The 25,722-nt window shown below is 46.2% G+C and overlaps 1 protein-coding gene across 1 annotated transcript in view; it reads right to left on the bottom strand.

The window, feature by feature from the left end:
* Positions 1-12,228, bottom strand: part of LOC133554105 (ubiquitin carboxyl-terminal hydrolase 11-like) — a 58,483-nt gene extending 46,255 nt beyond the window's left edge. The window contains exons 1-3 of the mRNA XM_061902511.1: positions 11,968-12,228; positions 4,237-4,346; positions 3,848-3,978 (exon numbers count right to left, since the gene is read on the bottom strand). Of these exons, the coding sequence (XP_061758495.1) occupies positions 3,848-3,978; positions 4,237-4,346; positions 11,968-12,134 (408 nt within the window). The 5' untranslated portion in view covers positions 12,135-12,228. The remainder of the gene's footprint in view (positions 1-3,847; positions 3,979-4,236; positions 4,347-11,967) is intronic.
* Between the last annotated feature and the right edge of the window lie 13,494 nt (positions 12,229-25,722).

The raw sequence follows: 25,722 nt of genomic DNA on the forward strand, positions 1-25,722 counted from the left end.
GACCCTCAAGTTGCTGGCACGGCCGCTCTACCGACCGAGTTATGCCGCCCCAGGTAGGTTATTTCAAGTTGACATTTTACTAAACGACACTTTCAATTGTTAAATTATTCTTTGATTACTTGTAAACACCAAACGTACACGCACTCACTCACTCGTTCACTCACTCATTCACTCACTCCGTGCAGGAAGCGTTATTGCTTCTCTTCTGTTTACTACCATCTGACCACAGAACTTTCCTCCGCTTTTGTCCATGTGATGTCAGATGAAACACAAATGTAGCGGTTACAGCGATATGTTTGGAGGAGAAAAGGTGAGGCCTTTAAACCCAGGAACACCATGCCTACCGTCAAGCATGGTGGTGGCAGTATTATGCTGTGGGTCTGTTTTGCTGCCAATGGAACTGCTGCTTTAAATGGGACAATGAAAATGGAGGATCAGCTCCAAATTCTTCAGGACAAGCTAAAATCATCAGCCCGGAGGTTGGGTCTTGGGTCTAGTCCCTTATTGCAGTGAAACTTGCCGGGGACCTGGCACATAGTTGTGGAGGGGCCCGGGGACCTGGCACTTAGTTGTGGAGGGGCCCGGGGACCTGACACATAGTTGTGGAGGGGCCCGGGGACCTGACACATAGTTGCGGAGGGGCTCGGGGACCTGACACGTAGTTGCGGAGGGGCCCGGGGACCTGACACGTAGTTGCGGAGGGGCCCGGGGACCTGGCACATTGTTGTGGAGGGGCCCGGGGACCTGACACATAGTTGTGGAGGGGCCCGGGGACCTGACACATAGTTGCGGAGGAGCCCGGGGACCTGACACATAGTTGTGGAGGGGCACATAGTTGTGGAGGGGCCCGGGGACCTGACACATAGTTGTGGAGGGGCCCGGGGACCTGACACATAGTTGTGGAGGGGCCCGGGGACCTGACACATAGTTGTGGAGGGGCCCGGGGACCTGACACATAGTTGTGGAGTGGCCCGGGGACCTGACACATAGTTGTGGAGGGGCACATAGTTGTGGAGGGGCCCGGGGACCTGACACATAGTTGTGGAGGGGCCCGGGGACCTGACACATAGTTGTGGAGGGGCCCGGGGACCTGACACATAGTTGCGGAGGGGCCCGGGGACCTGGCACATGGTTGTGGAGGGGCCCGGGGACCTGGCACATAGTTGTGGAGGGGCCCGGGGACCTGGCACATAGTTGTGGAGGGGCCCGGGGACCTGGCACATAGTTGTGGAGGGGCCCGGGGACCTGGCACATAGTTGTGGAGTGGCCCGGGGACCTGACACATAGTTGTGGAGGGGCACATAGTTGTGGAGGGGCCCGGGGACCTGACACATAGTTGTGGAGGGGCCCGGGGTCCTGACACATAGTTGTGGAGGGGCCCGGGGACCTGACACATAGTTGCGGAGGGGCCCGGGGAACGGGCACATAGTTGTGGAGGGGCCCGGGGACCTGACACATAGTTGTGGAGGGGCCCGGGGACCTGGCACATAGTTGTGGAGGGGCCCGGGGACCTGACACATAGTTGTGGAGGGGCCCGGGGACCTGGCACATAGTTGCGGAGGGGCCCGGGGACCTGGCACATAGTTGTGGAGGGGCCCGGGGACCTGGCACATAGTTGCGGAGGGGCCCGGGGACCTGGCACATAGTTGCGGAGGGGCCCGGGGACCTGGCACATAGTTGTGGAGGGGCCCGGGGACCTGGCACATAGTTGTGGAGGGGCCCGGGGACCTGACACATAGTTGTGGAGGGGCGCGGGGACCTGACACATAGTTGTGGAGGGGCCCGGGGACCTGACACATAGTTGTGGAGGGGCCCGGGGACCTGGCACATAGTTGCGGAGGGGCCCGGGGACTTGGCACATAGTTGCGGAGGGGCCCGGGGACCTGGCACATAGTTGCGGAGGGGCCCGGGGACCTGACACATAGTTGCGGAGGGGCCCGGGGACCTGGCACATAGTTGCGGAGGGGCCCGGGGACCTGGCACATAGTTGCGGAGGGGCCCGGGGACCTGGCACATAGTTGTGGAGGGGCCCGGGGACCTGACACATAGTTGTGGAGGGGCCCGGGCACCTGACACATAGTTGTGGAGGGGCCCGGGGACCTGACACATAGTTGTGGAGGGGCCCGGGGACCTGGCACATAGTTGTGGAGGGGCCCGGGGACCTGGCACATAGTTGTGGAGGGGCCCGGGGACCTGACACATAGTTGTGGAGGGGCCCGGGGACCTGACACATAGTTGTGGAGGGGCCCGGGGACCTGACACATAGTTGCGGAGGGGCCCGGGGACCTGGCACATAGTTGCTGAGGGGCCCGGGGACCTGGCACATAGTTGCGGAGGGGCCCGGGGAACTGGCACATAGTTGCGGAGGGGCCCGGGTACCTGAAACGTAGTTGCGGAGGGGCCCGGGGACTTGACACGTAGTTGTGGAGGGGCCCGGGGACCTGACACGTAGTTGCGGAGGGGCCCGGGGACCTGACACATAGTTGCGGAGGGGCCCGGGGACCTGACACATAGTTGCGGAGGGGCCCGGGGACCTGACACATAGTTGCGGAGGGGCCCGGGGACCTGACACATAGTTGCGGAGTGGCCCGGGGACCTGACACATAGTTGCGGAGTGGCCCGGGGACCTGACACATAGTTGCGGAGTGGCCCGGGGACCTGACACATAGTTGCGGAGGGGCCCGGGGACCTGGAACATAGTTGTGGAGTGGCCCGGGGACCTGACACATAGTTGCGGAGGGGCCCGGGGACCTGGCACATAGTTGCTGAGGGGCCCGGGGACCTGGCACATAGTTGCGGAGGGGCCCGGGGAACTGGCACATAGTTGCGGAGGGGCCCGGGTACCTGAAACGTAGTTGCGGAGGGGCCCGGGGACTTGACACGTAGTTGTGGAGGGGCCCGGGGACCTGACACGTAGTTGCGGAGGGGCCCGGGGACCTGACACATAGTTGCGGAGGGGCCCGGGGACCTGACACATAGTTGCGGAGGGGCCCGGGGACCTGACACATAGTTGCGGAGGGGCCCGGGGACCTGACACATAGTTGCGGAGTGGCCCGGGGACCTGACACATAGTTGCGGAGTGGCCCGGGGACCTGACACATAGTTGCGGAGGGGCCCGGGGACCTGACACATAGTTGCGGAGGGGCCCGGGGACCTGACACATAGTTGCGGAGGGGCCCGGGGACCTGGAACATAGTTGTGGAGTGGCCCGGGGACCTGACACATAGTTGCGGAGTGGCCCGGGGACCTGACACATAGTTGTGGAGGGGCCCGGGGACCTGGAACATAGTTGTGGAGGGGCCCGGGGACCTGACACATAGTTGCGGAGGGGCCCGGGGACCTGACACATAGTTGCGGAGGGGCCCGGGGACCTGACACATAGTTGCGGAGGGGCCCGGGGACCTGACACATAGTTGCGGAGGGGCCCGGGGACCTTACACATAGTTGCGGAGGGGCCCGGGGACCTGACACATAGTTGCGGAGGGGCCCGGGGACCTGGCACAATAACTGATACAAAGCAACACATTAGAATTATTCTAATTGATTAATTTCCATTGATTTGTGTACTTCCATAACATTCTTCTAGCTTCTCAGGCTTTGATGTTATAAGAAGTATCTACAAACTGAGAACATAATGTCTGCCATTTAGGGGAAAAAACGACTTTTCATAGCCTAATTTTATTGAAAATATTGTTTTTAATTTTGCCGAGCCTGTCCATTATTTCTCCAATAACTGTTGAGGTGACATCGAAAAGTAGCAGTTTGATTACATGACCAACAAGGTTTTACGATTATTCTCCCATGTTTCGAACGGCCCCTGAAGGAGATATTGCAAAGTCGCCTTCACCTTGCGCTCCAGCGGCGGCTGCTCCTTCACCATGCCATACCAGGCCAGGAGTTTGTGCCAGACCTGGGCCGGCACCAGGACAAAGTCCTCGTTCTCCACAAGACGCTCCTTTAGGTGGTAGGAGTCCAGATCTGCGCAGGAGAGATGTGGTTCAGGCTTGGGAGCCGAATAGTCGTGAGGCTTATTGACCGTGGACACAGAGATGATGTTTCTGCTGGGATCTACAACTTGTGTCCTGACTAGATGATCCATTTGATGACATTGATTTAGTCATTATAGACTACATCAAACATACTTAAGGTTGTTAGACCTTGGCGTGAAGACTGTGGCCCCCAGAACAATTACGTGTCCTGTGAGACCGGACATGAAATGTATATAAATGTACTGACCCTCGAACAGCTGGGTGTTGTTGATCTGACCGGGACACAATGAGGAGTTCTGGTCGCCGCTCTCCACAAACTCCTTCCACTGCTCGTACCAGCGATGCTCCACCACATACCTAAAACATAGACCATGGAACTTCACGGGAAACTTTACATTTGACAAGAAAACCTTCCAATTTGATGAGACCTATAATGCTGCACATTTAGAACTGACTTTCTACATTTCAAACACTTCCTTGTGGTCTTCGTGACAAGTGCTCTGGTCCAAATGTGCATGGACATCGTTAGAGGCATAATGGTTTTGGAGATACTGACGTGGTCTATCCATCTATCTTACACTTATCCGAGGTCGGGTCGCGGGGGCAGCAGCCGAAGCAGGGAAGCCCAGACTTCCCTCTCCCCAGCCACTTGGTCCAGCTCTTCCCGGGGAATCCCGAGGCGTTCCCAGGCCAACCGGGAGACATAGTCTTCCCAACGTGTCCTGGGTCTTCCCCGTGGCCTCCTACCGGTCTGACGTGCCCTAAACACCTAAGTTCTGACACCGATCAAACAGGGAGTGGACCGAGCTCTGACACTGATCATACAGGGAGTGGACTAAGTTCTGACACTGATCATACAGGGACTGGACTAAGTTCTGACACTGATCATACAGGGACTGGACTAAGTTCTGACACTGATCATACAGGGTGTGGACTAACTTCTGACACTGATCATACAGGGAGTGGACTAAGTTCTGACACTGATCATACAGGGAGTGGACCAAGTTCTGATACTGATCGTACAGGGAGAGGACTAAGTTCTGACACTGATCATACTGGGAGTGGACTAAGTTCTGACACTGATCATACAGGGAGTGGACTAAGTTCCTACACTGATCATACAGGGAGTGGACTAAGTTCTGACACAGATCATACAGGGAGTGGACTAAGTTCTGACACTGATCATACAGGGAGTGGACTAAGTTCTGATACTGATCATACAGGGAGTGGACTAAGTTCTGATACTGATCATACAGGGTGTGGCCCAAGTTCTGACACTGATCATACAGGGAGTGGACTAAGTTTTGACACCGATCATACAGGGAGTGGCCCAAGTTCTGACACTGATCATACAGGGAGTGGACTAAGTCCTGACACCGATCATACAGGGAGTGGACTAAGTTCTGATACTGATCATACAGGGAGTGGACTAAGTTCCTACACTGATCATATAGGGAGTGGACTAAGTTCTGACACTGATCATACAGGGAGTGGACCAAGTTCTGACACTGATCATACAGGGAGTGGGTCAAGTTCTGACACTGATCATACAGGGAGTGGACCAAGTTCTGACACTGATCATACAGGGAGTGGCCCAAGTTCTGACACTGATCATACAGTGAGTGGACTAAGTTCTGACACTGATCATACAGGGAGTGGACTAAGTTCTGACACCGATCATACAGGGAGTGGACTAAGTTCTGACACCGATCATACAGGGAGTGGACTAAGTTCTGATACTGATCATACAGAGAGTGGACTAAGTTCTGACACTGGTCATACAGTGAGTGGACTAAGTTCTGACACCGATCATACAGGGAGTGGACTAAGTTCTGACACTGATCATACAGGGAGTGGACTAAGTTCTGACACTGATCATACAGGGTGTGGACTAAGTTCTGACACTGATCATACAGGGAGTGGACTAACTTCTGACACTGATCATACAGGGAGTGGACCAAGTTCTGATACTGATCATACAGGGAGTGGACTAAGTTCTGACACCGATCATACAGGGAGTGGACTAAGTTCTGACACCGATCATACAGGGAGTGGACTAAGTTCTGACACCGATCATACAGGGAGTGGACTAAGTTCTGACACCGATCATACAGGGAGTGGACTAAGTTCTGACACCGATCATACAGGGAGTGGACTAAGTTCTGACACTGATCATACAGGGAGTGGACTAAGTTCTGATACTGATCGTACAGGGAGAGGACTAAGTTCTGATACTGATCATGCAGGGAGTGGACTAAGTTCTGACACTGATCATACAGTGAGTGGACTAAGTTCTGATACTGATCATACAGGCAGTGGACTAAGTTCTGACACTGATCATACAGTGAGTGGACTAAGTTTTGACACCGATCATACAGGGAGTGGACTAAGTTCTGACACTGATCATACAGGCAGTGGACTAAGTTCCTACACTGATCATACAGGGAGTGGACTAAGTTCTGACACTGATCATACAGGGAGTGGACTAAGTTCTGACACTGATCATACAGGGTGTTGACCGCCACAATCAGACAGTCCCATACCCTATAGTCTCTGAGCACCTGTGACGTGGTATCAAACAAAAACCTGGTGTGTGGTTCTTTTCTGACACTTCAACGTTGTGGGCGGGTCTGAGCATAAACTACGGCCAGGTGGGGACGTGGAACGCCGTCAGCAGGAAGTGGAGTGCGTTCGCAGTCGATGAGAGGAATGGTTGTTTTCGGACATTTCACCAAAAACTGTCCTGAACTTTTTGAGTTATGTTGCTAACAGACAAACAAACCCTGGCAAGAGACATTAGCTCTTTGGCGCAGGTAAGAAAGTCAGCGTTCTGCATAGCAAAGCGCACCCAATGTGGTTTCCAACGTTTCCGTTTTTATGGAGGTATTCACTATATTAAAAGTTAAATGGTTGGTTACCTTTTTTCTTAGAAAGGGCATATTCCAGAATATGTACATGTCCATTGTGGAGGACACTGTAAGTAAAAGTTGAAAGACACTTAAGTGAACATTATAAGTGTATGTTTGTATGTATACTTCAATGAAGCACTGGATGTACCTGCACACTTATTGCCACTTCAAAATAAACATTGATTACTACAGTCAAGCTTTGAGTGGGTTTAACATTCCTGCCTCTTCAGTGTGGTGGCATTCAAAGTGGAATAAAATGTAAATATGGCTTATTGTGGCATTAGAAGTGGAATAACATGAATATGTGGAGCACGGTGGCATTCAAAGTGGAATCACATGAATACATGAATTATATCGGCATTAGAAGTGAAAGGACTGGAAATATTGATCATGGTGGCAATAGAAGTAGCATAAACTGGAAATATTGATTATGGTGGCATTAAAAGTGGATTACATGGACCATATAGGCATAACAAGTGGAATAACGTGTACTTTTGGAGCATTGTGGCATTAGAAGTAGAATAATATTGACCACACATGAATATATGAAGAATGGTGGTGTTGGAAGTAGAATAGCATGTAGATATGGATCATGATAGCATTAAATGTGGAGTAACATGAATCCATGGAGAATGGTGGCATTAGAAGTGGAATTACATGTAAAAATATGGGGCATGGTAACATTAAAAGTGGCATAACATGTAAATATGGATCATGGTAGCATTACAAGTAGAATAACATGAATATATGGAGAACGGTGGCATTAGAAGTGGAATTAAATGCAAATATGGATCATGGTAACATTAGAAGTCGAATAACATGACTGTATATAGAACGGAGGCGTTAGGAGTGGAATAACATGTAAATATGGATCATTTTGGCATTACAAATGGAATAACATTGATATATGAAAAACAGTGGTGTTAGAAGTGGAATTACATGTACATGTGGATCGTGGTAGAATTACAAGTGGAATAACATGACTGTACGGAGAATGAGGGCATTAGAAGTGGAATTACATGTAAAAATATGGGGCATGGTAACATTAAAAGTGGCATAACATGTAAATGTAAATATGGATCATGGTAGCATTACAAGTAGAATAAGATGAATATATGGAGAACGGTGGCGTTAGAAGTGGAATTAAATGCAAATATGGATCATGGTACCATTACAAGTCGAATAACATGACTGTATAGAGAACGGAGGCGTTAGGAGTGGAATAACATGTAAATATGGATCATTTTGGCATTACAAATGGAATAACATTGATATATGAAAAACAGTGGTGTTAGAAGTGGAATTACATGTAAATGTGGATCGTGGTAGAATTACAAGTGGAATAACATGACTGTACGGAGAATGAGGGCATTAGAAGTGGAATTACATGTAAAAATATGGGGCATGGTAACATTAAAAGTGGCATAACATGTAAATATGGATCATGGTAGCATTACAAGTAGAATAACATGAATATATGGAGAACGGTGGCGTTAGAAGTGGAATTAAAAGCAAATATGGATCATGGTAACATTAGAAGTCGAATAACATGACTGTATAGAGAACGGAGGCGTTAGGAGTGGAATAACATGTAAATATGGATCATTTTGGCATTACAAATGGAATAACATTGATACATGAAAAACAGTGGTGTTACAAGTGGAATTACATGTAAATGTGGATTGTGGTAGAATTACAAGTGGAATAACATGACTGTACGGAGAATGAGGGCATTAGAAGTGGAATTACATGTAAAAATATGGGGCATGGTAACATTAAAAGTGGCATAACATGTAAATATGGATCATGGTAGCATTACAAGTAGAATAACATGAATATATGGAGAACGGTGGCATTAGAAGTGGAATTAAATGCAAATATGGATCATGGTAACATTAGAAGTCGAATAACATGACTGTATATAGAACGGAGGCGTTAGGAGTGGAATAACATGTAAATATGGATCATTTTGCCATTACAAATGGAATAACATTGATATATGAAAAACAGTGGCGTTAGAAGTGGAATTACATGTACATGTGGATCGTGGTAGAATTACAAGTGGAATAACATGACTGTACGGAGAATGAGGGCATTAGAAGTGGAATTACATGTAAAAATATGGGGCATGGTAACATTAAAAGTGGCATAACATGTAAATGTAAATATGGATCATGGTAGCATTACAAGTAGAATAACATGAATATATGGAGAACGGTGGCGTTAGAAGTGGAATTAAATGCAAATATGGATCATGGTAACATTACAAGTCGAATAACATGACTGTATAGAGAACGGAGGCGTTAGGAGTGGAATAACATGTAAATATGGATCATTTTGGCATTACAAATGGAATAACGTTGATATATAAAAAACAGTGGTGTTAGAAGTGGAATTACATGTACATGTGGATCGTGGTAGAATTACAAGTGGAATAACATGACTGTACGGAGAATGAGGGCATTAGAAGTGGAATTACATGTAGAAATATGAGGCATGGTAACATTAAAAGTGGCATAACATGTAAATATGGATCATGGTAGCATTACAAGTAGAATAACATGAACATATGGAGAACGGTGGCGTTAGAAGTGGAATTAAATGCAAATATGGATCATGGTAACATTACAAGTCGAATAACATGACTGTATAGAGAACGGAGGCGTTAGGAGTGGAATAACATGTAAATATGGATCATTTTGGCATTACAAATGGAATAACATTGATATATGAAAAACAGTGGTGTTAGAAGTGGAATTACATGTAAATGTGGATCGTGGTAGAATTACAAGTGGAATAACATGACTGTACGGAGAATGAGGGCATTAGAAGTGGAATTACATGTAAAAATATGGGGCATGGTAACATTAAAAGTGGCATAACATGTAAATATGGATCATGGTAGCATTACAAGTAGAATAACATGAATATATGGAGAACGGTGGCGTTAGAAGTGGAATTAAAAGCAAATATGGATCATGGTAACATTACAAGTCGAATAACATGACTGTATAGAGAACGGAGGCGTTAGGAGTGGAATAACATGTAAATATGGATCATTTTGGCATTACAAATGGAATAACATTGATTTATGAAAAACAGTGGTGTTAGAAGTGGATTTACATGTAAATATGGATCGTGGTAGAATTACAAGTGGAATAACATGACTGTACGGAGAATGGAGGTGCTAGAGGTGGAATAACATGGAAGTATGGATCATGGTAGCATTACAAGTGGAATAACATGACTGTAGGGAGAATGGAGGTGGTAAAGGTGGAATAACATGTAAGTATGGATCATGGTAGCATTAGAAGTGGAATAACATGACTGTAGGGAGAATGGAGGTGCTAGAGGTGGAATAACATGTAAGTATGGATCATTGTAGCATTAGAAGTGGAATAACATGACTGTAGGGAGAATGGAGGTGCTAGAGGTGGAATAACATGGAAGTATGGATCATGGTAACATTACAAGTCGAATAACATGACTGTATATAGAACGGAGGCGTTAGGAGTGGAATAACATGTAAATATGGATCATTTTAGCATTACAAGTGGAATAACATTGATATATGAAGAACAGTGGCGTTAGAAGTGGAAATACATGTAAATGTGGATCGTGGTAGCATTACAAGTGGAATAACATGACTGTACGGAGAATGGAGGTGCTAGAGGTGGAATAACATGGAAGTATGGATCATGGTAGCATTACATGTGGAATAACAAGACTGTAGGGAGAATGGAGGTGCTAGAGGTGGAATAACATGTAAGTATGGATCATGGTAGCATTAGAAGTGGAATAACATGACTAGGGAGAATGGAGGTGCTAGAGGTGGAGTAACATGGAAGTATGGATCATTGTAGAAGTATGGATCATTGTAGCATTAGAAGTGGAATAACATGACTGTAGGGAGAATGGAAGCGTTAGAGCTAGGACTCGGTGGCAGTAAAAGGGGAATAGAACTTGGTGGCAGTAAAAGGGGAATAGGAGCGCGGGTGTCAGTAAATGGGGAATAGGACTTGGTGGCTGTAAAAGGGGAATAGGAGTGCGGGTGTCGGTAAAAGGGGAATAGGACTTGGTGTCGGTAAAAGGGGAATAGGAGTGCGGGTGTCGGTAAAAGGGGAATAGGAGCGCGGGTGTCAGTAAAAGGGGAATAGGACTTGGTGGCAGTAAAAAGGGAATAGGAGTGCGGGTGTCGGTAAAAGGGGAATAAGACTTGGTGTCGGTAAAAGGGGAATAGGAGTGCGAGTGTCGGTTAAAGGAGTGCGGGTGTCGGTAAAAGGGGAATAGGACTTGGTGTCGGTAAAAGGGGAATAGGACTTGTTGGCAGTAAAAGGGGAATAGGAGTGCTGGTGTCGGTAAAAGGGGAATAGGACTTGGTGTCGGTAAAAGGGGAATAGGACTTGGTGGCAGTAAAAGGGGAATAGGAGTGCGAGTGTCGGTTAAAGGAGTGCGGGTGTCGGTAAAAGGGGAATAGGACTTGGTGTCGGTAAAAGGGGAATAGGACTTGGTGGCAGTAAAAGGGGAATAGGAGTGCTGGTGTCGGTAAAAGGGGAATAGGACTTGGTGTCGGTAAAAGGGGAATAGGACTTGGTGTCGGTAAAAGGGGAATAGGACTTGGTGGCAGTAAAAGGGGAATAGGAGTGCGGGTGTTGGTAAAAGGGGAACTTAGTGTCGGTAAAAGGGGAATAGGACTTGGTGTCAGTAAAAAGGGAATAGGAGTGCGGGTGTCGGTAAAAAAGGGAATAGGACTTAGTGTCAGTAAAAGGGGAATAAGACTTAGTGTCAGTAAATAGGGAATAGGAGTGCGGGTGTCAGTAAAAAGGGAATAGGACTTAGTGTCAGTAAAAGGGGAATAAGACTTAGTGTCAGTAAATAGGGAATAGGAGTGCGGGTGTCAGTAAAAGGGAATAGGAGTGCTGATGAAATCAAAGTGCTAGCATTAGCAGACATGCTGGAGGTGAGGAGCGAAGAAGCCCGGCGGAAGAAGCGCGTGGAGAAGGCGGCGGGCGGCTGGTCGGTCGGTCGGTCCGGTGGGAAGACGTGGACGGCGCGCGGCTTGCTCTCACCAAGTGTCCCCGGCGCGGAGCTGACAATCCCGCAGCAGACACTCGATCTCCCGCCGCTGGGTGTCCAGGCCCGGAGGCTCGGCCACGGAACAGCGGCTGTTGGCCGTCATGTGGGCGCTCAGTGAGGCAATGGCAAGCAGCAGACAGACGGCCGGGGGTGAAGACATGGAGGCCAGGAGGACTTTGAGCAGGACTTGGAGCAGGAGGACTTGATGCAGGACTTGCAGGACACCAGGAAGGCAGGACTCGCACTTGTTTGCGGAAACAGGAGTGAATCGCAGGGGGAGGATGACCACTTCCGGCTTCGCCCTTTCAACTTTCAACCCACAAAATAAATGTTCGGATTTATTTTTTTTCCACCGCCGGGGTTGTTAAAACATGCGCGGTGTGTTGGCTTTACACGTGTTCGAGACGTCGTGGCGAACAAGCGGACAAGTCAAAGGTGACATGTTGATGTTGAAAGACTCTTATTTGTGTGCGTCACGGCGTCGAGGCCGCAGCCGGATGACGTCATGGGTTTCCATGGAAGTTATCGCGAGGCTGGCGGAGTTTAACGCACGCACAGGCGGCTAGTATCGCGAGATTAGATTCATGTCAAAAATATACAACTTAAAATAGCAAGAAAGACGTCAATAATGAATCAAGTAAAACATGTTCTGGAACAAAAATCACTTTATACTCTCTACATATTGGACTTATAATGTAGAAACAACTACAAATGTGCGCTTCATTCACTAACTGTGTTAATTATACTAATGCATGATGTTGGACATAGAGAACATACAAACCTTTTATTTATTAAATCACAGTTATTGAAATTCGACGAATTGGTGCATTTGCAAACATGTCAATGATGTACAGAGCAAACTATAACCTGCTAGCCAAGAATGTACAACAATTCTTCTCAGCAAAAGAGGAGAATTTAAAACATGTCTGCTCGTCCAACATTTAAAACCTTTAGTATGTGGAATCAAACGATGGAACGGATTAAGCAAAGAAACCAGTATGAGTCACCTAAGAGACCGTTGAAGTACAAGTGTTCACAAAGTACACACAACAAGAATTATGATCAACATCTTCAACCCTTTTTTAATTTTTTTTTAGACAAATGATTTATGTATTTAATATTTGTATACTTACTATGGTAATGTTGATTGTTTATGATTTATTTGTCCACTGTTCTTTACAGCAGGGGTGCCCATTACGTCGATCGCGAGCTACCAGTCGACCGCGGGGGGTGGTGTGTCAGTCCATCTCCAGCCGGGCTTTAAAAAAAATAGACCTAAAAATGAGTGATCATCAATCTTCACCAAGACGTCACTTAAATGACATTCACGGTACCGGAGGGTCTTGTGAGATGACGCTGGCTGCTGCAAGATCATTATTATGAAAATATGACCGAGAGGAAGGCGAGAAACACTTTTTATTTCAACAGACTCTCGCGCCGTCCTTTCCGTCAAAACTCTAAAGGCCGACTGCACGTTTCCTATCTTCACAATAAAAGCCCCTGCTTCATGCTGCCTGCGCTAACTAAATACAGAGTCTCGGAAGACTGGCGTGCACAAGCGATCCCTCAGAAAGCTGGCGTGCACATCACTTGTGCACGCCAGCTTTCCCAGACTCTTATTTTGTTAGCGCAGGCAGCATGAAGCAGGGCTTTTATTGTGAAGATAGGAAATGTGCAGTCGGCCTTTAGAGTTTTGACGGAAGGGACGGCGCGAAAGTCTGTTGAAATAAAAAGTGTTTCCCGCCTTCCTCTCTGTCATTTTTTCATAATAATGAACTGGCAGCAGCCAGCGTCATCTCACAAGACCCTCGGGTGCGTGAATGTCAATCAAGCAAGCTACGGAATTTGCCGCCAATGTTTTTCTTGTCAAGTGTATGGAAGCTGGATGAATTAGATGCCAAAAACCAACCACTGTAATGTGGTTTTGTACAGAAAGGACAACTTTTTTTCTCCTCCATTTGAAAATGTGGGCGTTATCATCATTACTGTCTGATTCCAATCAATGCAAGTCATCAGAATCAGGTAATACAGCAACTTATATTCTTGTCTTGGTGAAAGAAAGACATCTATATGTGTTACACATGCTTGTATTATCATTAAACACATTTTAACTTGTTTACAAAAATGTCTCTTTCATAAATAAATAAATATAAATTATATATATAAATGAGGTAGATCTGACTAGATAATAGTCTTTAGAATGAACACACCCATTTCATAACATTAGACATATAGCTTTTGAATACCACGAAAATCAAGAGTAAGATTCTTAGTTTAGTTCAATATTTGATGGACATTTAAGGACATGAGAGGATGGTTCGGTCCCTGCATTTCTGTTCCGCCAAGGATTCTAACCTGGGTTGTCCGGCATGAGCCAGACCAGCGTGCTTGTGAAATACAGAGTCTCGGAAAACTGGCGTGAACAAGCGATCCCTCAGAAAGCTTTCCGAGACTCTTATTTTGTTAGCGCAGGCAGCATGAAGCAGGGCTTTTATTGTGAAGATAGGAAATGTGCAGTCGGCCTTTAGAGTTTTGACGGCGCGAAAGTCTGTTGAAATAAAAAGTGTTTCTCGCCTTCCTCTCTGTCATTTTTTCATAATAATGAACTGGCAGCAGCCAGCGTCATCTCACAAGGACCCTCGGGTGCCGTGAATGTCAATCAAGCAAGCTACGGAATTTGCCGCCAATGTTTTTCTTGTAAAGTGTATGGAAGCTGGATGAATTAGATGCCAAAAACCAACCACTTTCATGTGGTATCGTACAGAAAGGACAACTTTTTTTCTCCTCCATTTGAAATGTGGGCGTTATCATCATTACTGTCTGATTCAATCAATGCAAGTCATCAGAATCAGGTAATACACCAACTTATATTCTTGTCTTCGTGAAAGAAAGACATCTATATGTGTTACACATGCTTGTATTATCATTAAACACATTTAACTTGTTTACAAAAATGTCTCTTTCATAAATAAATACATATAAATGATATATATAAATGAGGTAGATCCCCTCGAGTTGGTCAATTGAAAAGTAGCTTGAATTAAAAAAACTAACTAATATAAAATGTACCTGGAATAAGTAAGTCTGGATGTCAACTAGTCCGTCTAGTCCTGGATATAGTGATGGGAAACTGAATAATCGATAGCGCGATACCAAATATTTATGCCCTAAATTTTGATTCCCAACTGAAAATATCGACACTTTATTTATTAAATATCAAGGAGTTGTTATGCTAATAGTAGTTCCGATTAATACGATTATTCTAACACTCGTTTCCTTTTTCATGCTTGGAAACACCATTTCTTTACATGATTTTGGTCCTTTTTTTTCCTGCTGCTTCAGCTTGACTATATTGTGATTCACCACCTTAATAAATACACCCGTTTCCTATTCTTCAATCAATCAATCAATGTTTATTTATATAGCCCCAAATCACAAATGTCTCAAAGGACTGCACAAATCATTACGACTACAACATCCTCGGAAGAACCCACAAAAGGGCAAGGAAAACTCACACCCAGTGGGCAGGGAGAATTCACATCCAGTGGGACGCCAGTGACAATGCTGACTATGAGAAACCTTGGAGAGGACCTCAGATGTGGGCAACCCCCCCCTCTCTAGGGGACCGAAACCAATGGATGTCGAGCGGGTCTAACATGATACTGTGAAAGTTCAATCCATAGTGGCTCCAACACAGCCGCGAGAGTTCAGTTCAAGCGGATCCAAGACAGCAGCGAGAGTCCCGTCCTCAGGAAACCATCTCAAGCGGATCAGCAGCGTAGAGATGTCCCCAACTGATACACAGGCAAGCGGTCCATCCTGGGTCTCGACTCTGGACAGCCAGTACTTCATCCATGGTCATCGGACCGGACCCCCTCCACAAGAGAGGGGGGACATAGGAGAAAGAAAAGAAGCGGCAGATCAACTGGTCTAAAAAGGAGGTCTATTTAAAGGCTAGAGTATATATTAGTTCTAAGACTAATAAAACATGTTTAAATAATTTTTGTATTTGACTAATAATAGTCACAGGACTGATTTTTTTTTTTCAGGGAGAGAATGGAGGGAATATTAATATATTGTGACAAAGTGTCTGAAGAGGCTGACTATCATTGGTACTTTAACTTGAACTAATGTGTGTAAAGCAGCACCATCATGGACTAAAATAAAAGCAAGGTAAGCTCGCTTGGTAGAGCGGCCATGCCAGCAACTTGAGGGTTGCAGGTTCGATCCCCGCTTCAGCCATCCTAGTCACTGCCGTTGTGTCCTTGGGCAAGACACTTTACCCACCTGCTCCCAGTGCCACCCACACTGGTTTAAATGCAACTTAGATATTGGGTTTCACTATGTAAAGCGCTTTGAGTCACTAGAGAAAAGCGCTATATAAATATAATTCACTTCACTTCACTTCGCATAGAATAGAGACAAGCAGTAATGTGCAGAGGGCATGCAGCTCTCAGGTGTGTCCAGCAGAGGTCGCTCATGCTCCTCACAAGACGTCACACAGTCAGAAGTGTTTTTTGGCGGAGGTTTTTGACTTGGCCGGAGTTTCCAGTCCAGAAAATGTTCCCTTGGGGCTATTTTTTTTAAATTCAAGGTATGATATTATCTGCGATGAGGTGGCGACTTGTCCAGGGTGTACCCCGTCTCATACTTGGCAACCTTGAGAAGAAGGGGCAGAGCCCCCTTAAATACATGTCTTGCCCCCTCATATCAAAATTTGAGAAAGCAAATTTGAATAAACTCACAAAATTACTTCAAGCTGACGAAATTATCTGCACTAGCGGAAAAATCCGCTGAAAAAGGGACACACACGATATGCGTGTATTCAACATTCCACAGGCCCCTCGGCCCTCAGTAAACATCCAATCACTGTTGCAGTATGAAAGTAAAGGAAAAGGAAAAGTTGTCTACATTTATCATATACTTCTTAGGATGGGTGTACTTGTGTAGTCTTATCTGTCATAAACACGTTTATCGTCGCAGACTTTCGTTTCTACGGAGTTCCTTTTTTTTATTTTTTTTTTATTTTTACAACCAGACGAGAGCAGTGACAGCGGAGGCTCTGAGCAGCGGTGGTTTGGAAGGCAGAGACCCTCCACTGTCCCTGTAACGAGCTACGAGTCATTTGTGATGCTGTTAATGAAGGTAAAAATGAAACATAAGGCATATATCCGGCTTAGCGGTCCTCCTCTGCTGTCCTCTGTTCAGAGCGGGGTCCCTAGCAACGGCCCGTTTTACTTAGCAACGGACAAGATTCAACAAACCAGGATAAGTTACTGTAAGATCTTCATCCAATTAAATGGGACACCGGGCGAAACAAAAGTGTTGGAGGGGAAGGAGAGAGAAGATCTTGAGAAGTCGGGACATTGATGCAACACTTGACTAGAGGTGGGAATCTTTGGCTACTTCAAGATTTGATTACGATTCAGGAGCCTCCATCTGCGGTCCCCTCCAAGGTTTCTCAATGTATCCCATTGGCTTGAGTTTTTTCTCAACATTTCTCAACCAGCTATTGCAAGGAATGTAGGGCTTTCACCAAATGGTTCAGAGAATCTGGAACACCGCACGTAAAGCGGCAATGCCCGTGACCTTGGATCCCTCAGGCGGTACTGCGTCGAAAAGCCACATCGGTGTGTAAAGGATATCACCGCATGGGCTCAGGAACGCTTCAGGAACCCACTGTCAGTAACTACAGCTGGTCGCTACATCTGTAAGTGCAAGTTAAAACTCCACTATGCAAAGTAAAAGCCGTTTATCAACAGCACCCAGAAACGATTCACCGGGCCCGAGCACATCTAAGATGGACTGATGCAAAGTGGGAAAGTGTTCTGTGGTCTGACAAGGTCCACATTTCAAATTTTTTTGGGGGAAACTGTGGACGTCGTGTCTTCCGGACCAAAGAGGAAATGAAGCATGGGGACTGTTCTAGGGTGAAAGTGTTCTAGGGTGAAAGTGTTCTAGGCAGCATGTGTGATGGTATGGGGGTGTATTAGTAACTTACACTTAGACTTTTGACAAGAACAAGAAAGTTTGATCACATTACGCCTATACTGTATATACCTTTATATACATATATACATACATATATACCTATACTGTATATACCTTTATATACATATATACATACATATATACCTATACTGTATATACCTTTATATACATATATACATACATATATACCTATACTGTATACACCTTTGTATACATATATACATACATATATACCTATACTGTATATACCTTTATATACATATATACATACATATATACCTATACTGTATATACCTTTATATACATATATACATACATATATACCTATACTGTATATACCTTTATATACATATATACATACATATATACCTATACTGTATACACCTTTGTATACATATATACATACATATATACCTATACTGTATATACCTTTATATACATATATACATACATATATACCTATACTGTATATACCTTTATATACATATATACATACATATATACCTATACTGTATATACCTTTATATACATATATACATACATATATACCTATACTGTATATACCTTTATATACATATATACATACATATATACCTATACTGTATATACCTTTATATTCATATATACATACATATATACCTATACTGTATATACCTTTATATACATATATACATACATATATACCTATACTGTATATACCTTTATATACATATATACATACATATATACCTATACTGTATATACCTTTATATACATATATACATACATATATACCTATACTGTATACACCTTTGTATACATATATACATACATATATACCTATACTGTATATACCTTTATATACATATATACATACATATATACCTATACTGGCTCACCAGCACTGGCTTCCTGTGCACTTAAGATGTGACTTTAAGGTTTTACTACTTACGTATAAAATACTACACGGTCTAGCTCCATCCTATCTTGCCGATTGTATTGTACCATATGTCCCGGCAAGAAATCTGCGTTCAAAAGACTCCGGCTTATTAGTGATTCCTAGAGCCCAAAAAAAGTCTGCGGGCTATAGAGCGTTTTCCGTTCGGGCTCCAGTACTCTGGAATGCCCTCCCGGTAACAGTTCGAGATGCTACCTCAGTAGAAGCATTTAAGTCTCACCTTAAAACTCATCTGTATACTCTAGCCTTTAAATAGACCTCCTTTTTAGACCAGTTGATCTGCCGCTTCTTTTCTTTCTCCTATGTCCCCCCCTCCCTTGTGGAGGGGGTCCGGTCCGATGACCATGGATGAAGTACTGGCTGTCCAGAGTCGAGACCCAGGATGGACCGCTCGCCTGTGTATCGATTGGGGACATCTCTACGCTGCTGATCCGCCTCCGCTTGAGATGGTTTCCTGTGGACGGGACTCTCGCTGCTGTCTTGGATCCGCTTTGAACTGAACTCTCGCGGCTGTGTTGGAGCCACTATGGATTGAACTTTCACAGTATCATGTTAGACCCGCTCGACATCCATTGCTTTCGGTCCCCTAGAGGGGGGAGGGGGGTTGCCCACATCTGAGGTCCTCTCCAAGGTTTCTCATAGTCAGCATTGTCACTGGCGTCCCACTGGATGTGAATTCTCCCTGCCCACTGGGTGTGAGTTTTCCTTGCCCTTTTGTGGGTTCTTCCGAGGATGTTGTAGTCGTAATGATTTGTGCAGTCCTTTGAGACATTTGTGATTTGGGGCTATATAAATAAACATTGATTGATTGACATGTGTGATGGTATGGGGGTGTATTAGTAACTTACACATCTGTGAAGGCACCATTAATGCTGAAAGGTACACACAGATTTTGGAGCAACATCCAAGCAAAGTTATCATAGACCCCCCATATTTTGAAACCGTTTTAAACTTTGATTTAGAGACCCTCGGTCCACTCGTCTACTGTGTTTTACCTGCAGGCCCAAGTCCAGGTTAACTTGCTGTAAGCCCCGCCCACAGGCACCCCCCCCATGCCAAAACGCTGCCATTAGTTTGAAACCGAAAGTACAGAAACAAAGCCTTAAAAACAAGTCAAAGATAAAACCTTTTCCAACACCCATAAACATTCAAAATGTACAAATTATAAATATTAGCATCGAACACGTGTTGTGATTCCAAAAAATTGAATTTCTTTCCAATGTTTGTATTTCTATTTTGCCAAATAGTTTCAGTGCCCCTCAAGAACCCTGCCGAGAGTATAGAGCTGGTCCACAGTTCCACGACCAGGACGAAAACCACACTGTTCCTCCTGAATCCGAGGTTGGACTATCCGGCGTAGCCTCCTCTCCAGTACACCTGAATAAACCTTACCGGGAAGGCTCAGGAGTCTTAAGTCTTAAAGAGAGGGACCACCACCCCGGTTCTTGAGGGTGCATGGGAGTTTGCCCAACCAGTCTACTTGGAGAAGGCATTCAACCGTGTCCCTCGGGAGGTCCTGTGGGGAGTGCTCAGAGAGTATGGGGTACCGGACTGTCTTATTGTGGCGGTCCGCTCCCTGTACGATCAGTGCCAGACCTTGGTCCGCATTGCCGGCAGTAAGTCGAACACGTTTCCAGTGAGGGTTGGACTCCTTTGTCACCGATTCTGTTCAGAACTTTTATGGACAGAATTTCTAGAAGCAGCCAAGGCGTTGAAGGGATCCGGTTTGGTGACCACGGGATTAGGTCTCTGCTTTTTGCAGATGATGGCTTCATCTGGCCGGGATCTTCAGCTCTCACTGGATCGGTTCGCAGCCGAGTGTGAAGCACCTCCAAGTCCGAGTCCATGGTTCTCGCCCGGAAAAGGGTGGAGTGCCATCTCCGGGTTGGGCAGGAGACCCTGCCCCAAGTGGAGGAGTTCAAGTACCTTGGAGTCTTGTTCACGAGTGAGGGAAGAGTGGATGGTGAGATCGACAGGCGGATCGGTGCGGCGTCTTCAGTAATGCGGACGTTGTACCGATCCGTTGTGGTGAATAAGGAGCTGAGCCGGAAGGCAAAGCTCTCAATTTACCGGTCGATCTACGTTCCCATCCTCACCTATGATCATGAGCTTTGGGTCATGACCGAAAGGATAAGATCACGGGTACAAGCGGCCCAAATGAGTTTGGGTCTCTCCCTTAGAGATAGGGTGAGAAGCTCTGCCATCCGGGAGGAACTCAAAGTAAAGCCGCTGCTCCTTCACATCGAGAGGAGCCAGATGAGGTGGTTCGGGCATCTGGTCAGGATGCCACCCGAACGCCTCCCTAGGGAGGTGTTTAGGGCACGTCCAACCGGTAGGAGGCCACAGGGAAGACCCAGGACACGTTGGGAAGACTATGTCTCCCGGCTGGCCTGGGAGCGCCTCGGGATCCCCCGGGAAGAGCTAGACGAAGTGGCTGGGGAGAGGGAAGTCTGGGCTTCCCTGCTTAGGCTGCTGCCCCCGCGACCCGACCTCGGATAAGCGCAAGATGATGGATGGATGGATGGAGTTTCAGTGCCAACACAACTTTGTCTACAATGTCTATTGTTTGGCTTTGGCTACATGCCTGTAGTATTACAATAATAAAACAATCTTCCAGTAAAGAAACAACAAAAAAACCTGGAGTTACAAGGCAGCGTTCATTAGATTACTACAAGTTCTTAAACTCAAGTCTCAGCAGGTTTCAACCAGTTAAATTCAACACTTTTTTAAGACCACGATGAATAGAAGTCACATTGTCTCCATTGCATAAATCTGCTTAGTCAGCACTAATTAAAGTCTGTGATAATGACTCCAGTCTATTATGTTGTTTGGTATTACAACGACATTACAGTGGCATCTATGGCACGGAGTGGTGCCGTTGGGAGAGTGGCCCTGAGGGGTTCCTGGTTCGATCCCCAGCTTCGACCAACCTAATCATACAACGGATGTGACTTTGTAGAAGCATTTAAGTCTCACCTTAAAACTCATTTGTATACTCTAGCCTTTAAATAGACTCCCTTTTTAGACCAGTTGATCTGCCGTTTCTTTTCTTTTTCTTCTATGTCCCACTCTCCCTTGTGGAGGGGGTCCGGTCCGATCCGGTGGCCATGTACTGCTTGCCTGTGTATCGGCTGGGGACATCTCTGCGCTGCTGATCCGCCTCCGCTTGGGATGGTTTCCTGCTGGCTCCGCTGTGAACGGGACTCTCGCTGCTGTGATGGATCCGCTTTGGACTGGACTCTCGCGACTGTGTTGGATCCGTTATGGATTGAACTTTCACAGTATCATGTTAGACCCGCTCGACATCCATTGCTTTCCTCCTCTCCAAGGTTCTCATAGTCATCATTGTCACCGACGTCCCACTGGGTGTGAGTTTTCCTTGCCCTTATGTGGGCCTACCGAGGATGTCGTAGTGGTTTGTGCAGCCCTTTGAGACACTAGTGATTTAGGGCTATATAAGTAAACATTGATTGATTGATTGGTAGAAGTTGGGGACTTGTTGTGTCCTTGAGCAAGACACTTCACCCTTGCTCCTGATTGGTGCTGGTTATAGCGCCTTGCATGGCAGCTCCCTCCATCAGTGTGTGAATGTGTGTGTGAATGGGTGAATGTGGAAACGGGGTCAGAACGCTTTGAGTACCTTGAAGGTAGAAAAGCGCTCTACATGGTGAACGAGATGGGTTGTGTCAAAATAAATGATTCCTAGAGCCCAAAAAAAAGTCTGCGGGCTATAGAGCGTTTTCCGTTCGGGCTCCAGTACTCCGGAATGCCCTCCCGGTAACAGTTCGAGATGCCACCTCAGTAGAAGCATTTAAGTCTCACCTTAAAACTCATCTGTATACTCTAGCCTTTAAATAGACCTCCTTTTTAGACCAGTTGATCTGCCGCTTCTTTTCTTTCTCCTATGTCCCCCCCCTCCCTTGTGGAGGGGGTCCGGTCCGATAACCATGGATGAAGTACTGGCTGTCCATAGTCGAGACCCAGGATGGACCGCTCGCCTGTGTATCGGTTGGGGACATCTCTACGCTGCTGACCTGCCTCCGCTTGAGATGGTTTCCTGTGGACGGGACTCTCGCTGCTGTCTTGGATCCGCTTTGAACTGAACTCTCGCGGCTGTGTTGGAGCCACTATGGATTGAACTTTCACAGTATCATGTTAGACCCGCTCGACATCCATTGCTTTCGGTCCCCTAGAGGGGGGGTTGGGGGTTGCCCACATCTGAGGTCCTCTCCAAGGTTTCTCATAGTCAGCATTGTCACTGGCGTCCCACTGGATGTGAATTCTCCCTGCCCACTGGGTGTGAGTTTTCCTTGCCCTTTTGTGGGTTCTTCCGAGGATGTTGTAGTCGTAATGATTTGTGCAGTCCTTTGATACATTTGTGATTTGGGGCTATATAAATAAACATTGATTGATTGATTATTTTCTTTCTCCTATGTCCCCCCCCCTCCCTTGTGGAGGGGGTCCGGTCCGATGACCATGGATGAAGTACTGGCTGTCCAGAGTCGAGACCCAGGATGGACCGCTCGTCGGGACCTAGGATGGACCGCTCGCCTGTATCGGTTGGGGACATCTCCACGCTGCTGATCCGCCTCCGCTTGAGATGGTTTCCTGTGGACGGGACTCTCGCTGCTGTCTTGGATCCGCTTTGAACTGAACTCTCGCGGCTGTGTTGGATCCACTATGGATTGAACTTTCACAGTATCATGTTAGACCCGCTCGACATCCATTGCTTTCGGTCCCCTAGAGGGGGGGGGTTGCCCACATCTGACGTCCTCTCCAAGGTTTCTCATAGTCAGCATTGTCACTGGCGTCCCACTGGATGTGAATTCTCCCTGCCCACTGGGTGTGAGTTTTCCTTGCCCTTTTGTGGGTTCTTCCGAGGATGTTGTAGTCGTAATGATTTGTGCAGTCCTTTGAGACATTTGTGATTTGGGTCTATATAAATAAACATTGATTGATTGATTGAAATCTGCTCTATTTTTGGAGGGGAAATAAACCACCGACGCTTGGATTTTTCTTAAGGGAGAAGAAAGAAATCTGCAAAAAAGGCGGAATTCCGAACGTCAGTGATGTGAAACCATGGAACAGTCTGAGCGTATTTGGAGCCGGTTCCAGGGTGCAGCATGGGGCGGGGTGGCGCTCCTACGTAGAAGAAAATGTTTCTCTGCATTACTAACTAATGAGTTAATTGACACAGCTAAATATCAGTCCCTCCCTGAGTTTTACGGAAGGTAAACAATGAAACCAGTTCTTGCACTAGAACAGCCACTCCTTGAGTTTTTGTAAGATAACACTTTGAAGCGTTGGTAAAAGCAGAACATGTGCAATTATCTCCTATATCTTCATACCTTCACTAAAGCGTGGAACAGTATTCCTTTCCAAATTAGGACGACACGTACTTTTTCACTATACAAAAGAGAACACAGAAGCTTGCTGTTGGACAGCTTCTCTGGTGAACTTTGGCAGACATGGTCTGGAGTCTGTGAGGCAAGCATGATGTCTCTTGTTTCTTCTTTTGATTACGCTTTCTTTTTGTCCAAACCAGAGTCACACCCCATTTGGACTTTAATCTTCCCTGTTTAATGAGTGAAAACAAAAATGAAATCACTAAACCATGGGGTGCCCATTACGTCGACCGCGGTGGGTGTGTCAGTCCATCTCCAGCCAGGCTTTTTAAAAAAAAATAGACCTAAAAATGAGTGATCATCAATCTTCACCAAGACGTCACTTAAATGACATTCACGGTACCGGAGGGTCTTGTGAGATGACGCTGGCTGCTGCAAGATCATTATTATGAAAATATGACCGAGAGGAAAGCGAGAAACACTTTTTATTTCAACAGACTCTCGCGCCGTAGCTTCCGTCAAAACTCTAAAGGCCGACTGCACATTTCCTATCTTCACAATAAAAGCCCTGCTTCATGCTGCCTGCGCTAACTAAATACAGAGTCTCGGAAAACTGGCGTGCACAAGCCATCCCTCAGAAAGCCAGCTTTCCCAGACTCTTATTTTGTTAGCCCAGGCAGCATGAAGCAGGGCTTTTATTGTGAAGATAGGAAATGTACAGTCGGCCTTTAGAGTTTTGACGGAAGGGACGGCGCGAAAGTCTTTTGAAATAAAAAAGTGTTTCTCGCCTTCCTCTCTGTCATTTTTTCATAATAATGAACTGGCAGCAGCCAGCGTCATCTCACAAGACCCTCGGGTGCCGTGAATGTCAATCAAGCAAGCTACGGAATTTGCCGCCAATGTTTTTCTTGTAAAGTGTACGGAAGCTGGATGAATTAGATGCCAAAAAACCAACCACTTTCATGTGGTATTGTACAGAAAGGACAACTTTTTTTCTCCTCCATTTGAAAATGTGGGCGTTATCATCATTACTGTCTGATTCCAATCAATGCAAGTCATCAGAATCAGGTAATACACCAACTTATATTCTTGTCTTTGTGAAAGAAAGACATCTATATGTGTTACACATGCTTGTATTGTCATTAAACACATTTAACTTGTTTACAAAAATGTCTCTTTCATAAATAAATAAATATACATGATATATATAAATGAGGTAGATCCCCTCGAGTTGGTCAATTGAAAAGTAGCTCGCCTGCAGAAAAGGGTGGGCACCCCTGCACTAGATGGACGACTGGGCAGCGCCTGAAGAGCTGCAGCCGGCCACCGTAGCCCCCACCCCCCCCCACCCCCTCTGTTGCAAGTCTCGAAATGTATGTTGTATTATGTATATGTGCTTTGTTATGGAGGGTTTTTTTTCCCACTCCAGACTGGGCCCCCTTAGGAGCCAGGTTTAGATCTCATTTTTTTACTCA

The sequence above is a fragment of the Nerophis ophidion genome, linkage group LG06, assembly GCF_033978795.1.
Source record: "Nerophis ophidion isolate RoL-2023_Sa linkage group LG06, RoL_Noph_v1.0, whole genome shotgun sequence".
Taxonomy (NCBI): Eukaryota; Metazoa; Chordata; class Actinopteri; order Syngnathiformes; family Syngnathidae; genus Nerophis; species Nerophis ophidion.